Source organism: Typopeltis vanoorti, chromosome 10, assembly GCF_054136105.1.
Source record: "Typopeltis vanoorti isolate ZY-2024b chromosome 10, IOZ_Tvanoo_1.0, whole genome shotgun sequence".
Lineage (NCBI taxonomy): Eukaryota > Metazoa > Arthropoda > Arachnida > Uropygi > Thelyphonidae > Typopeltis > Typopeltis vanoorti.
In genome coordinates, this window is record NC_143558.1 from 90059873 (window position 1) to 90080396 (window position 20524).

General features: G+C 34.9%; 2 protein-coding genes across 2 annotated transcripts in view; both read right to left on the reverse strand.

Annotated features, from left to right (window-relative positions):
- LOC150102580 (uncharacterized) overlaps positions 1 to 11632 on the reverse strand; it is a 42449-nt gene extending 30817 nt beyond the window's left edge. The window contains exon 1 of the mRNA XM_090399359.1: positions 11533 to 11632. The gene's annotated coding sequence lies outside the window, so the exon portion shown is untranslated. The remainder of the gene's footprint in view (positions 1 to 11532) is intronic.
- A 113-nt stretch (positions 11633 to 11745) lies between these two features.
- The window catches only part of RpS27A (ribosomal protein S27A), a 30625-nt gene continuing 21846 nt past the window's right edge, over positions 11746 to 20524 (reverse strand). The window contains exons 4-5 of the mRNA XM_090399358.1: positions 17294 to 17511; positions 11746 to 11945 (exon numbers count right to left, since the gene is read on the reverse strand). Coding sequence (XP_090255484.1) covers positions 11796 to 11945; positions 17294 to 17511 — 368 coding nt within the window. The 3' untranslated portion in view covers positions 11746 to 11795. The remainder of the gene's footprint in view (positions 11946 to 17293; positions 17512 to 20524) is intronic.

The window sequence follows — 20524 nt, forward strand, 5'->3', positions numbered from 1 at the left end:
AGCTTGTTCTTCACCAAGCTTTTCTTCCACAATTCTTCTCAACCGTTTCTCAAGTATACTTGCATAGATCTTGCCAGGAACACTCAGTAGGGAAATACCTCTAATTCTCACATTCAATTTTATTTCCCTTTTTATATATGGGTACTATGAGAGCTCTACTCCAATCATCGGGAATTCGTCCCTCTGTCCAGGCTTTCTGAACTATGCAGTGCAGCCACTGTAAGACTCTTATACCACCATACTTCAGCATTTCTGGTCGAAATGCTGAAGTATGGTGGTATAAGAGTTGATGGCTTTTTCTACTTCAAGTATGGATATGTATTCCTGACTGCATGCCTGGTCAGTGTTTTTTTATCACTGTGCTGTCATCACTGCTTGTTTCATTTAGCAGTTTTTCAAAGTAATTACTCCATACTTCAAGGATATCTTTTTCTCCTGTTTTCATTTCACCTTTATCATCTCTAATTCCTTTTACAGCACTCTTTCCTCCATTCCTAAGCTTCTTCAACAACCTCCAGAATATTTTGCCACCTTCTTGATATTTATTTTCTATATTCTTGCCAAAGTCCTCCCATGACTTTTGTTTAGCTAGTTTTACACACTGTTTAGCTTTCTTACATTTGTCTCTCTATTCTGTAAGAGTAAAAGCTGACTTATTTGCCAGGAACTTTTGATATGCTTTCTTCTTTTCCATCACTGCCTCTTTAACTTCCTGTGTCCACCAGGGTGTTCTGATTTTTTTTTATCCTTGCACACCTCACCACATGCCTCTCTGGCAGAATCAATCAATGTTTCCTTCAGAGTTTGCCACTGAATCTCCAAGGTTTGATTCCTGTTCTCAAACTCTTTCATTTTCTTTTCAATAATATTTCTGTATTTTAGTCTACAGTTCACATCTGAGAGCTCCTCAACTTTTATTCGCTTTAAAATTTTCTTACATGTTATTCTTTTCAATATGAAATTCAATTTTATCCTGCTCAAGACTAAATAGTGATCACTTCCAATTTCAAATCCTCTGTACACTCTGGTGTCCTGCACCAGTGAGAAAACATCACTATCAGCAATAACATAGTCAATGAGACTTTTCTTATTCCTAGCCTCTTCTCTCCATGTGAATTTGTGCACATTTTTATGTTGGAACATGGTGTTAGTAATAACCAGTCCATGTCCTGAGCAGAAATCCAACAGATATTTGCCATTATTATTAGCTTTGCTCTTTTCTCCAAATTTTCCCAAAATATTTTTGTATGTCTCACAATCATTTCCTACTCTACTATTTAGATCCCCAACAAGGACCAACTTTTCCTTTTTCATTGTGTCAGTTGCTTTTTCTAAAGCCTCAAAAAATTCCTCCACTTCTACCTTAGTAGAACCTTCTGTGGGACCATAGGCACAAATAAGTCTCATTGTCCAGTTCCCCATTCTCATATTTGCCCACATTACTCTACTTGAGACTGCCTGCAATTCAAGAAGATGAGCCTCGTATTTTGTGTTGAATACTATGGCTACTCCTTTTCCTTGATTGTCTTTGCCTGAATATAACATTTTGTATTTATTGCTCAGATAGATCTCACCAGTTTTGGTCTTTTTTGTTTCAGTCACCCCTATTATGGCGATCTGGTACTTATCTAATTCCTCAGCTAGCTCCATTTCTTTGCCATTCAGATTCCTGATATGCCTAGATGAATTACCTGATCAGTTCATTAAACCCTTCCCTATAGCTATTTACAAAAGGACTGTCTAGTGATCTCAAACAAACTACTAGCATGTGCAGAATATCTATGATTGATAAGATAAAAGAGCTCATACGATGAAAGCAGAATTCTTGAATAAGTGGATAGGTTCGATAATGAATGCAGACCTAGTTCCTCATCTAATGAAAAACACATGCTGTTTGTTATTGGTGAACTATTTACATTTCACAAATTTTTTTCCTCAATTTTTTTTTTTTTAAATTATGTCGTTCATGTCTAGAGGTTATTATAGGATATTTAATCCACTCTACCCAGCAAAGTGGGCACATGTAACAACTAAATTGTTAATAATTTGTCTAATAAAAATATTTCTATTCACAGCTGGTTTTTCTATATTTACACCTTTTAGTAATTTAAATATACCAACCAAATATAGAATTCTCTTTGTTTCTAATTGTTCTTTATTTGTAACTAAATCTGCATAGTTACCCAAACAGGAAGTACAAGAGGAAACATTGTCTTGCTACAACCTCCAGGTCAATCTGGCAGGACTTTTTTCTCACCCCAATATATGTTATGTTAAGGATCAAAGCTAAATAACTGTAGACTTAAGAAATTCAAAGCACTAACCAGGGCTTCTGACCTAATGTCCCATCCTCACCTTCCTGTGGTGCACCCTATTAGCAGGCATTTACCCAGATACTGAACATTGGTAGAGAGGCAGTTTTGGATATAGCTGACTAAATTGTATTATTTGCTTAAAATAAAACAATGGCACAACATGGAATTCCATACTACCTGTGGCATTGTCCAGCCAAACATGACCCTACTGCTTTTGTCGGAGAACCAGACACACATCGAAATGCCAGCTTCTCAAACAAATTTCAACTCATCATCAGAATTCAAGATTGAAACCACCAACATAAATAGAAAAGAAATAGGAGCAGAAGAATTGGATAAGTACAAAATCAGCATATTAATAGGGGTTATTGAAACAGACAAAAACAGGTGAGATTTTTCTAAGAAAGAAATACATCAAATTCCTGCCATGTACCCTCAAGAGTACATAGCAGGAATTTGATGTATTTTAGCATAATCATAGCAGCACTACAAGGTGCAGCCTTTGCAACACTTGTAATATGTCCTCTAAACTTCAGTTTACTGTCTACCATCACTTTCAAATCTCATCCACTTACTGCTGTACGGCACTGTCAATATAGTACACAACCTTATATTTCTACACTGCAAAATGCAACATCTTGCATTTATTAATATTAAAACTACAAACCCACTCCTTTCTCCAAGTCAAAAGTCTATTCAAATCTTACTGAAGGGAAATGACATCAGCAGTGCTACTCATAATCCTCCCTAACTTTGCATCATCAGCAAACAACTAAAGGTCCCCAGTCAGTCACATGATATATCATTTATCCGATCCAACATCACATCTTCCTCAGATAACTATCATCATCAAATGCCTGCCATGTATCCTCAAGGGGGTATACAGGATATGAGAGTACTACATGAAAAATTTACATCATTACTAACTTGCTATGTACAATTTTCCTCCTAATCAATCTATTAATTGTCAAAACTCCAACATTATCAGATCTTATATTTCTATTGTCTAAGCCACATTGTAACGTATCAATCCACCTATATCTTGGTCTTCCCCGGGTCGTTTTCCTGAAAACCTAGCAGAGAACACTTGTTTTGCTAATCTTTCCTTGCCCATTCTGTTTAAGTGACCATACCACCTGAGATTAGCTCTGCTAATGCATTCCTGGATGCCAACAATGTCAAGTTCTTTCCTAATATCCTCGTTTTTAATATGATATTGCCATTGATGCCATCTATTCACACCACTAATCTTTCTCAGGACTCTCATATCTGCGGTCTCTAGTCTTTGGTCAAGTATTTTACTTCTGACCCAGCTCTCAGATCCATAAGTTAAAACTGGTTTGAACATTATCTTGTATACAGCTAATTTAGTGTTCCAACTAATTTCTCTCTTATTCCATATCTATTTATTCAATTGACTTCCTACCATACCAGCTTTGTTGTCTATTTCCCTATTTAATTTACCATCTTCACTAAAAATCGTGCCTAAGTAGCTGAAATGTTTTACTTGTTCCACAGGTTCCCTGTTCACAACACAGTTGACATATTCAACAATTCTACCTATTTTCATTGTCTTTGTCTTTTTAATGCTCACCTTCATACCATGTCTATTACAACAGTTATTCAATTTAGTCAGGGACTCTTGCAAACTTGTAGTGGATTTATTTAGAAATATAACATCATCTGCATAAAGTAAAGAGCTGACATTAACATCTCCAATTCTGATATGTTTAATACCACTTCCTTCATAATGTGATCCATATAGATAATGAATAACAGAGGGGATAATGTACATCCTTGTCTCACACCAGATTTAACATTAAACTATCTTCCTGTACTTCCTTCAATTCTAACTGCTGACTCAAATACAGACTAAGTATTGTTTGATATAATGCCCCATTGACCTATATAACTGTTGCATTTTGAATAGCTTCTCTCTTGGCACCTTGCTTTCTCGCCTATTTGTCGTAAAGTGAAGATCTGATCCCGACAGCCTCTATTTGGCCTGAATCCAGCTTGTTCTTCACCAAGCTTTTCTTCCACAATTCTTCTCAACCATTTCTCAAGTATACTGACATAAATCATACCTGGAGCAGAGTAAGAAAATACCTCTGTAATTCTCACATTCAGTTTTATTTCCCTTTTTATATATGTATGGTACTATGAGAGCTCTACTCCAATCATCAGGAATTTTCCCCTGTCCAGGCCTTCTGAACTATGCAGTGCAGCCACTGTAGGACTTCTATACCATACTTGAGCATTTCTGATCAAATATCATCTACTCCTGCTGCATTTCCACATTTCAAGCTTTTGATGGCTTTTTCTACTTGAAGTATGAATATGTATTCCTGATTGTTTGCTGAGTTTTTTTTTACCACTGTGCTATCACTGCTTGTTTCATTTAGCAATTTTTTGAAGTAATTACTCCATACTTCAAGGATATCTTTCTCATTTTCATGTCACCATTATCTCTAATTGCTTTTACAGTACTCTTTCCTCCATTTCTAAGCTTCTTCATTCTCTAAGATTCTCACCACATGCCTCTCTGGCTGAATCAACCAGGGTTTTCTTCAAGGCTTGCCACTGAATCTCCAAGGTTTGATTCCTGTTCTCAAACTCCTTCATTTTTCCTTCAATAATCTTTGTGTATTTTAGTCTACAGTTCACATCTGAGAGCTGCTCAATTTTTATTTGCTTTAAAACTTTCTTACATGTTCTTTTCAATATGAAATTCAATTTTATCCTGCCAAGACTAAATAGTGATCACTTCCAATTTCAAATCTTATATTTCCTTCAATAATCTTTGTGTATTTTAGTCTACAGTTCACATCTGAGAGCTGCTCAATTTTTATTCGCTTTAAAACTTTCTTACATGTTCTTTTCAATATGAAATTCAATTTTATCCTGCCAAGACTAAATAGTGATCACTTCCAATTTCAAATCCTCTGTACACTGGTGTTCTGCACCAGGGAGAAAACATCACTATCAACAATAACAGAGACTTTTCTTATTCCTTGCCTCTTCTTTCCATGTGAATTTGTGCACATTTTTATGATGGAACGTGGCGTTAGTAATAACCAGTCCATGTCCCGAGCAGAAATCCAACAGGTATTTGCATTATTATTAGCTTTGTGCTTTTCTCCAAATTTTCCCAAAATATTTTTGTATGTCTGACAATCATCTTTTCCTACTCTATGTAGATCCCCCAACAAGAACCATCTTTTCGTTTTTTCATTGTGTCAGCTGCTTCCTCTAAAGCCTGAAAAAATTCCTCCACTTTTACCTTAGTAGAACCATAAGCACAAATAAGTCTCATTGTCCAGTTCCCCATTCTGATATTTGCCTACATCGCTCTACTTGGGACTGTTTGCCATTCAACATTAGCCTCGTATTTAGTGTTGAATACTATGGCTACTCCTTGTATTTCTTTCTCCAAAAGAAGGAGAAAGTAATACAAGATGTTATATTCAAGCAAAAATGTTAGGGAAAAGGAATAGGGCGCCTAGAGTACTCAATACTAAATAAGAAGATAATCTTGAGCTGAAGGCGATATCAAAATAGGGAATTGGACAATGAGACTGATTTTTGCCTATTGTCCCATAGAAGGTTCTGAGAAATAGGTGGAGGTATTTGAGACATTTTAGAAGCAATATGAAGAAAAAGGAATTTTACTTGGAAAATCTAAACAGGCAGAATAAAATTATTACCAGACAGTTTAGGTTGGAGATGAATTTCATTGCCCAGTGTGAGACCACCACCCTGCATATTGGAAACCTGAAGTGGCTTGAAAAAGTTCCATATTTGGTCTCTGGAGTATGTAAACATAAATAAAAAAACTACAAAAAAAAATTCCTTAGTGTACCCACGATATCTATGGTACAGATGTACTATAGATTTACTAATAACCTTTTGAGGGTGGGAATCACATGAAAATAAGTTTTTTTTTTATGTGAAAATTTTAAAGGAAAATTTGCAGAAAAGCAAACTAATAGCAGCAAACACCTACTGGATTTCTATTCAGGGCATGGATCATTAATATTGTAATAATAATTATTAATACATTACAATACAATATTAATTATGGCATAATCATGTATCAGTACACTTATTTATACTGTGACACGTCGACAAATATAAAATTACATATAAATCAGTTATCAGTGGACTAATGAAATCTTGTAGTGTATTGTAGTTTCCTCAGGCCAACATTAAATTAATTTGTGCTGATTTTCATTGACACATTCCCATTCATCCAGGCTGGAGGTGAATGACTTACTATCTGTTGCATCATAAACACATTCAATAAGAGAGTTCTTAACACCAAAATTAAAACAGTCCCTTGTCTCTTATTCATATTAAAATCTGTAGGCCTATTACTTTTAAAAAATCACAGCACTACAGTTTCACCCTACAATACGAACTTACAAGAAGTTTTACTAGATTTGAGAACCAGATCTGAAAACAAACCCCAACTCAACATCACCAGAGTTAAAGATCGGTACTATCAATGTAAGAAGCCTGAATGGCAAAGAAATGGAGCTAGCTGAGGAATTAGATAAGTACCAGATCGACATAATAGGGGTGACTGAAACAAAAAAGACCAAAACTGGTGAGATCTTTCTGAGCAATAAGTACAAAATGTTATATTCAGGCAATAACAATCAAGGAAAAGAAGGAGTAGCCATAGTATTCAACACAAAATACGAGGCTAATCTTCTTGAATGGCAGTCAGTCTCAAGTAGAGTAATGTGGGCAAATATGAGAATGGGGAACTGGACAATGAGACTTATTTGTGCCTATGGTCCCACAGAAGGTTCTACTAAGGTAGAAGTGGAGGAATTTTTTGAGGCTTTAGAAAAAGCAACTGACACAATGAAAAAGGAAAAGTTGGTCCTTGTTGGGGATCTAAATAGTAGAGTAGGAAATGATTGTGAGACATACAAAAATATTTTGGGAAAATTTGGAGAAAAGAGCAAAGCTAATAATAATGGCAAATATCTGTTGGATTTCTGCTCAGGACATGGACTGGTTATTACTAACACCATGTTCCAACATAAAAATGTGCACAAATTCACATGGAGAGAAGAGGCTAGGAATAAGAAAAGTCTCATTCACTATGTTATTGTTGATAGTGATGTTTTCTCCCTGGTGCAGGACACCAGAGTGTACAGAGGATTTGAAATTGGAAGTGATCACTATTTAGTCTTGAGCAGGATAAAATTGAATTTCATATTGAAAAGAATAACATGTAAGAAAGTTTTAAAGCGAATAAAAGTTGAGCAGCTCTCAGATGTAAACTGTAGACTAAAATACAGAAATATTATTGAAAAGAAAATGAAAGAGTTTGAGAACAGGAATCAAGCCTTGGAGATTCAGTGGCAAACTCTGAAGGAAACATTGATTGATTCTGCCAGAGAGGCATGTGGTGAAGTTGTGTGCAAAGATAAAAAAATCAGAACTCCCTGGTGGAAACAGGAAGTTAAAGAGGCAGTGAAAGAAAAGAAGAAAGCATATCAAAAGTTCCTGGCAAATAAGTCAGCTTTTACTCTTACAGAATACAGAGACAAATGTAAGAAAGCTAAACAGTGTGTAAAACTAGCTAAACAAAAGTCATGGGAGGACTTTGGCAAGAATATAGAAAATAAATATCAAGAAGTTGGCAAAATATTCCGGAGGTTGTTGAAGAAGCTTAGGAATGGAGGAAAGAGTGCTGTAAAAGGAATTAGAGATGATAAAGGTGAAATGAAAACAGGAGAAAAAGATATCCTTGAAGTATGGAGTAATTACTTTGAAAAACTGCTAAATGAAACAAGCAGTGATGACAGCACAGTGATAAAAAACACTGACCAGGCATGCAGTCAGGAATACATATCCATACTTGAAGTAGAAAAAGCCATCAAAGGTTTGAAATGTGGAAAGGCAGCAGGAGTAGATGATATTCGACCAGAAATGCTGAAGTATGGTGGTATAAGAGTCTTACAGTGGCTGCACTGCATAGTTCAGAAAGCCTGGACAGAGGGACGAATTCCCGATGATTGGAGTAGAGCTCTCATAGTACCCATATATAAAAAGGGAAATAAAACTGAATGTGAGAATTACAGAGGTATTTCCCTACTGAGTGTTCCTGGCAAGATCTATGCAAGTATACTTGAGAAACGGTTGAGAAGAATTGTGGAAGAAAAGCTTGGTGAAGAACAAGCTGGATTCAGGCCAAATAGAGGCTGTCAGGATCAGATCTTCACTTTACGACAAATAGTCGAGAAAGCATGGGAATATAACAAAGATCTGTATTTAAGTTTTGTCGATTTGGAAAAGGCATATGACAAGGTGCCAAGAGAGAAGCTATTCAATACGCTGCAGTTATATGGTGTCAATGGGGCATTATATCAAGCAATACTTAGTCTTTATTTGAGTTGTGAGTCAGCAGTTAGAATTGAAGGAAGTACAGGAAGATGGTTTAATGTTAAATCTGGTGTGAGACAAGGATGTACATTATCCCCTCTGTTATTCATTATCTATATGGATCACATTATGAAGGAATGTGGTATTAAACCTGATATCAAAATTGGAGATGTTAATGTCAGCTCTTTGCTTTATGCGGATGATGTTATACTTCTAAATAAATCCGCTACAAGTCTGCAAGATTCTCTGACTAAATTGAATAGCTGTTGTAATAGATATGGTATGAAAGTCAGCAATAAAAAGACAAAGACAATGAAAATAGGCAGAATCATTGAAAATGTCAACTGTGTTGTGAATGGAGAACCTGTGGAACAAGTAAAACATTTCAGCTACTTAGGCACAATTTTTACTGAAGATGGTAAACTAAATATAGAAATAGACAACAGAATCAGCAAAGCTGGTATCGTGGGAAGTCAATTGAATAAATTCATATGGAATAAGAAAGAAATTAGTCGGAACACTAAATTAGCTGTATACAAGACTGTGTTCAAACCAGTTTTAACTTATGGATCTGAGAGCTGGGTCAGAAGTAAAACACTTGACCAAAGACTAGAGACCACAGATATGAGAGTCCTGAGAAAGATTAGAGGCGTGAACAGATGGCATCAATGGCACTATCATATTAAAAATGAGGATATTAGGAAAGAACTTGACATTGTCAGTATCCAGGAATGCGTTAGCAAAGCTAATCTCAGATGGTATGGTCACTTAAATAGAATGGGAGAGGAAAGATTAGCAAAACAAGTGTTCTCTGCCAGGTTGGCAGGAAAACGACCCAGAGGAAGACCAAGATATAGGTGGATTGATATGGTACAAAGTGCCTTAGACGATAGAAATATAAGATCTGATAATGTTGGAGTCTTGACAAGTAACAGACTGATTTGGAGGAAAATTGTAGATAGGAAGTTAGTAATGATGTAATTTTTTCATGTAGTACTGTCATATCCTGTACACCCCTTGAGGGTACATGGCAGGAATTTGATGATGATGATGAGAATACGCTGTCCATTGTTGTAATCGGCTTGCAGGCAATTTTTATAACTGGTCATAAAAAGCGGTATTCCCTTTCCCAAATGTTGAAAGATTTCTATGTATGAAAATTAACGATAATTCATGTGAATATTTCCATGTTTAAAAATATGCGGCTTGGTCACTGACATCACGGAACACTTATTCACTTTCTGTGGAACACCAGTGTTCTGCAGAACACAATTTGGGAAACCGTGGGTTAGACATTACCAATGCCATGTTCCAACAAAGATTGCATAAACACACATGGAAAGAAGAAAAGAAATAAGAAAAGCATCACTGGCTATGTTATTGTTGATAGTGAAGATATTACTATCAACAATAACAATCAATGATGCTGGTTCAAGATAAGTGTATACAAAAGGAATTGAATTAGGAAGTATCCACTATTTAATATTCAGCACAATAAAATTGAATATCACATCAAAAAAAGAAGTATATAAGAAAGTTGTAAAAAAGAATCAAAAGTTAAGAAACTTTCAGATGAACTGTATACTCAGATACACAAATATTATTTGAGAAAACATGAAAGCTTTAAAAACAAGAACCAAATTTTGGATATTCACTGTCTGAGTCAGTCTTCTGCAGTCTGCTATTGAATATACAAAGTTTGGTTCTTGTATTCAAGAGTTTTTTTCCACAAAAAAAGCGATACGAGATGGTATCAAAAAGTTGGTACTAGGTTTGTAACATGCCAACAGATGGCAGCACAAAGCTGCACGCACAGTCGCAGGGAGCACCTACCGTGTGCCATAAGACATCGTCCTGTGTACATCGGGAGCTGTGCAACTGATGCTATTCTGATCACCTGCATTACCACATCTGCAATTTCATAATGGAGAGCAAATTAGAACAAAGAGCAAACGTGAAATTCGAGGATCATTACCAGTGACGAAACTTGGGTGTACGGGTACGACTCCGAGACGAAGCAACAGTCTTCACGGTGGAGGAGCCCATCATCTTCACGACTGAAAAAGGTGAGGCAGGTCCGTAGCTCGACCAAGTGCATGCTTATCGCTTTGACATTTGAGGCATTGTGCATCAAGAATTCGTCCTCAGGGGCCAGACCATCAATAGTTCTGCTAGCAAGAGTTCTGCCAGGTTTTAAGGCTTCCGAGGAAGGACATTTGGCGAAAGTGACCAGATCTGTGGCATGCGAAAAACTGGATGCTCCACGACGACAATGCACCCTGTCACTGAGCTCTCCTCACACACGAGTTTCTCGCCAGAAACAACATGACCTCACTTTCACACCCACCCTACTCGCCAGATTTGACTCCTGCAGACTTCTCCCTCTTCCCAAAGATGAAGATCCAGCGTGAATCGCAGAAGGTGCTTGACATGCTTCAAAAAGAAGACTTCAGGGCACATTCCAGAAATGGCAAGAACGTTGCATTGATATGCAAGGGGACTATTTTGATGGTGATAAACGTAGATAAATAAAGTAATTTCTCATAAACAGAACTAGTCCCAAAACTTTTTGATACCACCTCATATTTAAGAGGCATTGTAGTAAGGTTTTCTGCAAGAATAGAAAATTCAGAACTCCATGGGTTTGGACTCAGAAAGTTAGAAGCAGCCAAGGAAATGAAAATTATTGAAAGTCATTAATTTTATTGCTATTTAGCCTATTTTTGTTTAGGAGTGTCCCTTTTTATCAATTTTAAGGCATTACTGAAGTTATACATAGATATGAAGAATATAAGAGGGAAAATTCAGAACATACCTTTGTAGGATGTTGCTGGCTGAGTTATTCAGCGGCATCCCAGCATGTGGCGATATACATTCATCTGTTGTTTAGAGAAACAGGTATGATTGAAAGATAGGGGTTTTTGGAAACTGAAGCAAGGGATATGTGAACTTTATGAAAAACTAGATTTTTCATAAAGTAGGTGAACGAGTGATGCACATGGAGAATGTAAAATATAATTACAGAACATGAACTATATATTTTAACTTTATTCAGTTGATATTAACATCTCCATACATTTATTCTTCATCAGGCTTGTTATACACATATGTTAAGCAACACTTGCCACAGTACTGCCTATCAAAGTGGGAAGCCATAAACACACCAGCTCCACATTCTTTACTTGGACATTCTCTTCGCAATCTAGTTATCTTGCCATTTTCATCTACCTGAAAGAATTTGATTTATATAGACTATCTGCTAACTATTCATTTTTCAATTTTGAAATCATGCAAATTAGATGAATTCCCTGTATTGCTGACATACAAAACTTGAGCAATTTAATAATTTTTTAAAATACTTTTTTCAAGTACATAAGTGATTTAAATTTTGTAATTCATGCTACTATAGAATAAAATGCTGTTTTAACTTAAAACAAAATTGTGCATGGATTTTACTTGTGTATGACAATGATTTCAAGTTGTACAGGGAAAAAATGAAATCAGACTAGGTTGATTTTTACAAAAACCTGGTACTATCCATGCTAAATATCGAACAAAAGAATAAATAAAAGTATATCTACACCAAAAGCATGGAAAAAAAAAATCCACTCCAAGTTTGATTAAGAACCACTTTCAATGGAATAAACAATACTAAAACGAAAAAAAGATTTTATTTTATGTGCAAGACTACCAATGTGATCATATTGAACTATTTTATCTGGGAGGACATGAATTACATTTGCAGTACATGGCTCTGCAATTGTCCAAGTTGCACACTGTTGTGCAGCAAACATGATTTCAAAAGCTATTTCCTACAAATCCAAGTCCTAAGATAATTCCTTATACCTAACTAGTACTTTAGTGTCACTTTTAGGACATGCTTTAGGCTGACAAACAGGAATCGAACTTAAAAATAAATTAAAGGGCTGTGAACAAGGTATTTATCTTCATGTGCAAATCCTGATATCTTACCTTCACTCAGAGAACTTGGGAAAGAAACACCAAAGTTGTGAAGTGTGGAACAGGGTATAAAAAAAAGGAATGCTAATGAAGAAATCAAGTGCTACTAATAGCTTCTTAAACCAAAATAAAAGCAATGCACAAGGAACATGCATAACGTGGTCAACAGCAAACTTCAGTCTTCAAACATGTGCAGTTTTAATCCCTGGTGTTCATTTCTATCTCCAGTTTGCAAAACCTCACCTACTTTAAACTTAAACTCAACCTCCAGCATTACTTAGCTTACCAAATTATACTGCAACTCTTTTCATTCTATATGCAATATTTGTGCATGTTTGCTTTGAGATCATGTCAAATTGTTTCCAAGTTGGATAAACCAAGTTAAGATAATGGAAACATTCTTTCTTTACTGCTTAAAGCACATCCCATCCCTATCCCATTTGATGGACAATGAGAGATGGCATTAAAATGAAAATTGCCAAACACCAGCTTCTATTTGATCCTCATTAGAATGAGACGGGACTTGACTTGGCAGGTTTATAACATGGCAGCTTCAAGCATTAGAAGCTAGTATCTGCCCCTGATACTCATTTTTGAGAATTTGTTTTAAATTCAAGAATTCAAAACTTGCTTAACTTTTCAACACAAATAAAGCTGTCTTAAAAAAAAAAGTGTTAAGTCAATGTGCACTAGCTATGAAATCAGTATTTTTTTTTTTTTTTTGGAAATCAGCTTTATATATTTCAATACAGGGTCCAGGGCATAGGCAAGACCATCTCTTTGCCATGCATAAACTAGAAAACTAAGATTCGCTTGCTTTTCATATTTATGTTTCTTCATAATTACGGACACATATTTCTGAGCATAGGCTTGGTATAGTCTTAGACAAGGTCTCAGTAAGGACAGCAAAAATGTTTGCACCTTAGGAGGTGAAAGGGAGTGTAAGTAATGTTCATTACTTTCCAAAAACTATCCTACAGTTGTGTAGGTGTGAAAAGAATGTCATTTTAACAAACATGTCCCTGGTACTTGCCACAAATGGGATAACCACTGGTCCTAGTATTAACACTATAGCAAAAAGATGTTTGTAGCAAAACTGTACACAAATGATGTGCTTTGGAGAAAACCTAAACCCATGGCTTATCTCAATTGTCCATGAATCTCACATTGCAGAAATGACAATATAGTTCAATCATCTATAGAGGGAACAGGGAAGATCGTTTATAGGAGGAGGAAGTTGAGATTACTTAGACTGCAAATAGCATAAACATCTAAAACAGGCCCTTATGGGATTCTCCTCTTCTTACAGGTATGACCAAGAGTGGTTCCCACTCAGACAATTTCATAAAATCCTGTTTAACTAAAATATGACAACTTCTTGACAAAATGAGGGCAGTCAATGAAAATACGAATTACTGGTTAAATCAGTACCACACCTTTGAACAGATGGCACAGCAAGTCAAATTCTTAGCATTCTAGTGGTTTTAAACCACCCAGGCAATACAGGGTGTGCGCTGAGACAATAGCATCCAGAAATCAGCGACTTTTTAGTTTTGTAGTTTGTCATGAGTTAGCAAATACACGCAAAGCATGAATTTAATGTTTTGCGTGTGTGACATGAACTGATGTGTTTAAGACACCAATATGGTTTTAATATATACTTTTTTATAAATAATTTATAACTTTGTTGCCCATATTACAATGGGAAACATTGTTGATAATCTACTAAACATCCCATTTTCTGCCAGAGTATGATTATAGTCTAAGGAGGAGGTTGTAACTTGTGTATAAGTAACAATTTATTTCAGCCTTTCTTTGGTTCTGGAAAAATAATTCCAGAAGTGATTACTTTTTCCGATTATGACTGTATTTAAAAATCTCAAAATTCAAATTATCTGTCTCCATCTAGTATTTGCCAATGATAATCTAAATCTCACTACGAAGTGTATACCTCTGTGCTTCTTACAAACTGTGCACGTGGAGCATATCTATTATTTGCTGCTTTCCATATTTAATTATGTTAAACGAAGTATTCAAAGTTATCCTACAATTAATTGCATTAGACCAATTAAGATGAGTGCTGATGCACTATGCACTTTCATACATCAATAAAAATTTAATTACAATGTCAAATTGATGTGAATTTTGTAGAGTGGTTGCATAAGCCATGACAACAGACCCAACCTAAATGGGCACACGATGCCACTAGAGAGGACATACTGGATAACATTCATTAGATTACTGTACAACTTTCAACATTTGAACAAAAGCACTCTTAGCTTGCAACTACGTATGATTATAATGTACATTTGCTAGCACTAGTATACACAGATTCATGAACACAATAAGCCTAAAGCTGCAGAAACAAGACAGATTAATGCTTTTGAGCATGTACTCAATCTCCACATGTAAGTGGAGATTGAGTACATGCTAATAGTTCACTACCCCAGTCATGGTCATTTAAGGCCTCCATGTAATACAAGCATGACAAGTGCTATATATTGTTATTAGCAAATCCTAGAAAGGAACTAGAACGACTGAAGGAGGAGTCCATGTTTATGCAAGACAGCAAATCCAGCACCAAGGTATTGCAGGTAATGGTTCTATAAAACAAAACTAGTAAAGATTAAAGAAAAATAGAGCACAGAATACAGAAAAGAACATACAAATATGAAAAAAAAAAAAAGAACAAATAGTTCACTGGAAAGAAATGGAAGTTTTAGCACTTCATGGTTTGTCAAATGAGTATGGCAAATGAAGTGTACTGTCAAAACTGGATAGGAATACTGATGATTGATAAAACTGCCTTAATCCACTCCCATGAAGAAGCTCTAACAGAAAAAACTAAAAATACAGTTTAAATTTATGAATTTTTTCACAATTGTTTCTATGTAGGTTAGTGTATTAGTTTTTGGTTTCGAAGCATGTATGATATACAAAGCATTTGAAATGTATGTACTTACTACTGATAGCTTGTAATAATTTCAATCTTCTTTATTGGAATTCAAACTCGATAAGTGTCAAGTTATTTTTGTTCTTTGTGAAGACATTCCCTTATGCTAACAAAGACAATGCATCCATATAACTTCTCACTTGCAATTTACAGGAAGTGTGCATGCTCATCAAGGAGATTGACAGCTGACAGAGCATCCAGTATTCCAGAAACAAAGAAAACAAATAGGGAAGAAATGAAAATTTTAGAATGCCAACCAGAGAATTTTGTTCTTAGGAAGTTTAAGAAAACATGACAGTCGGGAGAATATTAATGGAAGATTCTGAAAAGGAACATAGCATTGTGAAAGTAGAAGAGTTGACTGTCAACAAATGTTTAGTAAATAACACGATATTGGAGTTAACATTCTAATTCAATGTTTGAGAAAATGCCAACAAAGTTGTCTTCTGTCAAGGACGCTGCATCTATTCATTTTGTTTGGAAAAGCAATGCAACGAGTAAAATTTGAAACTGTAAAGTGGCTTAACATGAAGAGCTCAACTTAGATATGTTGTTTATGAAATAGTAGAAGAAACTTTTCTCTGATACAAAAATTAGGAAATTGAGTGTGAAATTGAACTGCAAGAGGTAAGAATATTTATACTTCAGTGAGACAGGAGGAATAATATTGTATACTACGTAGGATCCCATACAAAAGAAAAAAAAAATTTTATATTTTCGGAAAGGACCTAACAAAGAAACTGACTGATGAACATTGTTGTGAAAACAAGCCCAAATAACCTTTGACTTTAGTCTGGTAGACATGATTAAGTATATGTTAAACAATCCAGTAAATTGAATGAGTCAAAGAATGAATGATTTTAATGGATAAGAAAATCTCTAAAATACTTATTTTAGGCCTTGGATCCAATTCATTTTGTAGTTATTAATGTAAACTGTATAATGTTTTGGTTTTATTAAGATGTATAGATTTTTTATTTGGTCTTTAAGTGATTTTCCAGATTCTAAAAGAAACAGTAAAGTGATAGTACCAATCGGAATGAACTCTTGTAATTACGTAACACTCAGGGTAAAAAAAAAAAAAATACTTTACAGAAATATAGCATAAATGGCACAGCTGAGAGTTTATTTAAATAAACAGCTGATGATAATAAATGATATAATAATAAAACCATATGCCATGTCATGTCATGAAATAAATGACCCTAGAGAAAACTAGCTAGCTACCTGGTAGACCAAGAGAATACCGAATAGATAACAGCAAATATCACACAAAACCACACCAACTTCAACATTAACCATAATTGATAAATTATTTTAGAGCAGTGGATTTGTATGTCAATGGATATAAAATTTGTATTTAAAAAAAAAATAGAAACTATTAGTAAAAAATCTTATATCTGCAGCAAATTAATAAAGGCAAAGTATTAGATTAAAAATTATTTTTATGCAAAACAAACTAAAAATGTAATAATCTAATGGAGACAAAATATTTATTCTCAAATCTAGAAATAATGCCATTCAGTGAATTTCATGCTATGGTTCATATACCCAACCGCCTGAAAAACATTTCAAGTCTCCATCTTCAGTCCCATAAGGATAGATGCAATTTTTTGCATAAAAAATATTACCAACTATGAAGTAGTAAGAATTTGATACGTACTTTGTAGAACTTCAATACAGCCAGTTTTACCTTCTTCTTCTTATGTTTATTTTTCTTTGGTGTAGTATAATTTTTCTTCTTCCGTTTTTTTGCACCACCTCTAAGTCTCAGGACTAAGTGGAGTGTAGACTCCTTCTGAATATTATAATCTGATAATGTCCGTCCATCTTCTAACTGCTTTCCTGCAAAGATAAGACGTTGCTGGTCTGGTGGTATCCCTAGAAGAAACAAAACCAAAGTTAAACTGAAGAGTATAAATCCATTATTTATAAGAAAAATGTATATATAATCAATATTTGAATATCATGCAGATATGCAACTGAAATATTTGTGCATATTTAATCATAATTACCTTAGGGGAAAAAAAAAATTTGCATTTAGTACGATCTACAAGAAAGATTACTAGATCTGGATATTCTGATGGACTGGGTTAATAGATGTTAGTATCCCAACATCTTAAGATTAGACTAACTTGTAGGTAAATTTTATCATTTATTTCCATCTTCTAGATTTACAACTAAGAAATCTAATAAATTAAAAACCCCTATCTTTTGAAATCCAATACATACTGACATTTTTACATGCCTCTTCCCACTCAGACCTAAAAAATTGCGTATCCTCAACATGAACAGCCTCTCAAATCATTACTGATGAAGATTAACTAGATAGAGCTCCAGTTTCTAAAACTTAGACAGCTGCTGAAAACACCCAGGTACTGACTATGGTGTAACTGCAGGAAACCAAACTATAGACCAGGGATTTTATGGCCTATGTCGCTCCAGCCAAAATTAGTTCCAAACGTGACTACTATGATCACTGCATTACCCACTGCATCATCATCACTCTTCATGCAATACACACAAGTTATGTGCTTGTGGTGGTAGCAGGACATAATTAGTGAATTTTAGTGTAGATAAGTACTTTTCTGATTAATAAATAATTAAGATTGATTTTAGTGAAAGTTATAAAAGCCTTGTTTAAAATGATTGAGCAACAGAAGAGTATAAAATGGAAATAAGAACAAGAAATTAGAGTGTTTAACCAACAATGGGAGGATGATTTTAACTGAAACAATACGAAAGAAACTTAGAAACACTACAATTTTGAGAAATTAAAAAAGTTAAAGCCATGTTTCGAATTTCTTGTGAATCCTTGTGAATGATGGATGTCCTCTTGTTACACCTTTTACCGTGGATATTGCTTCAACAGAGACAGAGCTTAATGAACTGCAGGAAGATGTGGGTTTGAAGCTAGTACATAAAAGCTCATCTGTAACTGACTTTTAGAAACAAATCCCAGAAACAAAGTATTGAAATCTTCAGAAAACTGGCTTCCAACTACTATGTTTTGGGGACAACTTACTGCTGTGAATCTCTTTTCTCTAATGAAATTTGTCAAGTCAAAACATCGTGCTATCCTCACTAACATCCTACCAGCCAGATTTTAAACTATTAACTGCACAAATGAGGTATCAAAGCATTCAAAGAGTAGAGATTAAAACACTCTTTGGCGAGTAAGACTATTATATAGTTGTATTTTTTATAAATACAATTTTCTGCAGCTCTTGAACATTCAAAAATGTATTATATGTGGCTCTTATTACTGAAGAAATTGCCCACCCTTGCTATAGACCTACAAATCTATTGATGCACAGAAGAAAATTAGATATTTAATATATAATGAGACTATGAGAAAACATCAGTAAAGCAACGATTCCAATTAACATGAACCATTAATACAATGCTGTATGAATATCAATTATGCTACAAAATAACAAAGATTAACTTTTAAGGCAAAGAATATATAAAAATAAACATAGAAAATAAAAGGAAGCAGCACAAGTTCTACAGAATCCAGGAACAGAAATGACTGAATAATTTTGGCATGCAACCTTATGTGCCCATCAATAATAAATCACACAAGAAGCATCACTACTATCCTTATTATCCAGATCATTTTTTGTTTTCACTGAGTGTGTATTGTTAAAGTGACATTGATAATGCTTGCTTGAGCCCTTCAAATTGGCAGCTTATAACTTTAGCCCATGAACTATTTATTTACATTCCACTGTCTGCATAGCTTTTTGTTCCAGAAACTTCAACATGAATCACAGCAACAGCTATAGAAATCTTAACATAGAAACTCTTATCCTTTGCTGCTAGAAACAAACTAAGTGGAACAATCTCCAGAACGTTTACTCTTCCTTTCTATAGTTCACTTCTGCTCTACTAATCACAATAGTTACTCCTAGCAAGTCTTCATTCTACCCAATATTTTCATCAACTTTTCACATTATGGATCAACAGAAACTACAAAAATAGCTGAAGAAAAAACAATTCTTGGAGTTGGCCTAGATCATTATGAGCATAAATGAAACTGAAGTATGCAATAAATGCAGAACCATCAAGTAAATCTAAATCTGACTTCAAAGACTAACAAAAGCAAAAACTGCCTCTGGCTCCAATGGAAGCCACAGCTTCTGGTCCCTTTCTAAAGATTACCAGAAAAATTCTGCTCACCTGCTAATCCACTTTTTACTCACATGACACCACCATTAAAGAACCAAAAGATAAAGATGATATCCTGGCACAACTCCCAACTCATGTATAGAAAAGTGAGACAAATCTCACTTCCTGATATTAGAATCTGAGGATGGCACTCCTCCTGTAGTTTTTTTTGGATAAATGGACAAACTAAAAACTTGTTATGATGGCATTTCTCTCCAATCATACCTGATGTGCTCTGGTGCCAAAACTGGAAAAATTCTGAGTGAGTCTGGTGAATGCCTGGTATGTTGTAGACACAAACCAACATCTTGTGGATCTATGCTAAATCCCACATGTGCTGTAATTTGAGTAAGGGAGGTTCAACATAGTATAATTTTCTAATTGAGTGGCAGTACTTCTGGTTAAACTAGAAAATCAAAATACTGTTCTGTTACTGAATCCAGTAATGTGGAAGGTATAAACTTATTTCATGAAGTTTTAAAACTAGAAAGTGATATGGATAACATCACACAAATGATATGTCAATTAAATGTTCAGAATTAAAGTACCACGTTTACACTAGGAAGGGACAAATTGTCTTCTGCTATAGTGGACCTTTGCGTAGATAAAGAATGTCTCATACTTTGTATTAGGCAAACATGACACGAATCATGGTATGTGCTTCAATTGAGGGGGAAATCCAATATTTAAAATGCTATAAGATTTAAAGAAAGAATACTTTCAT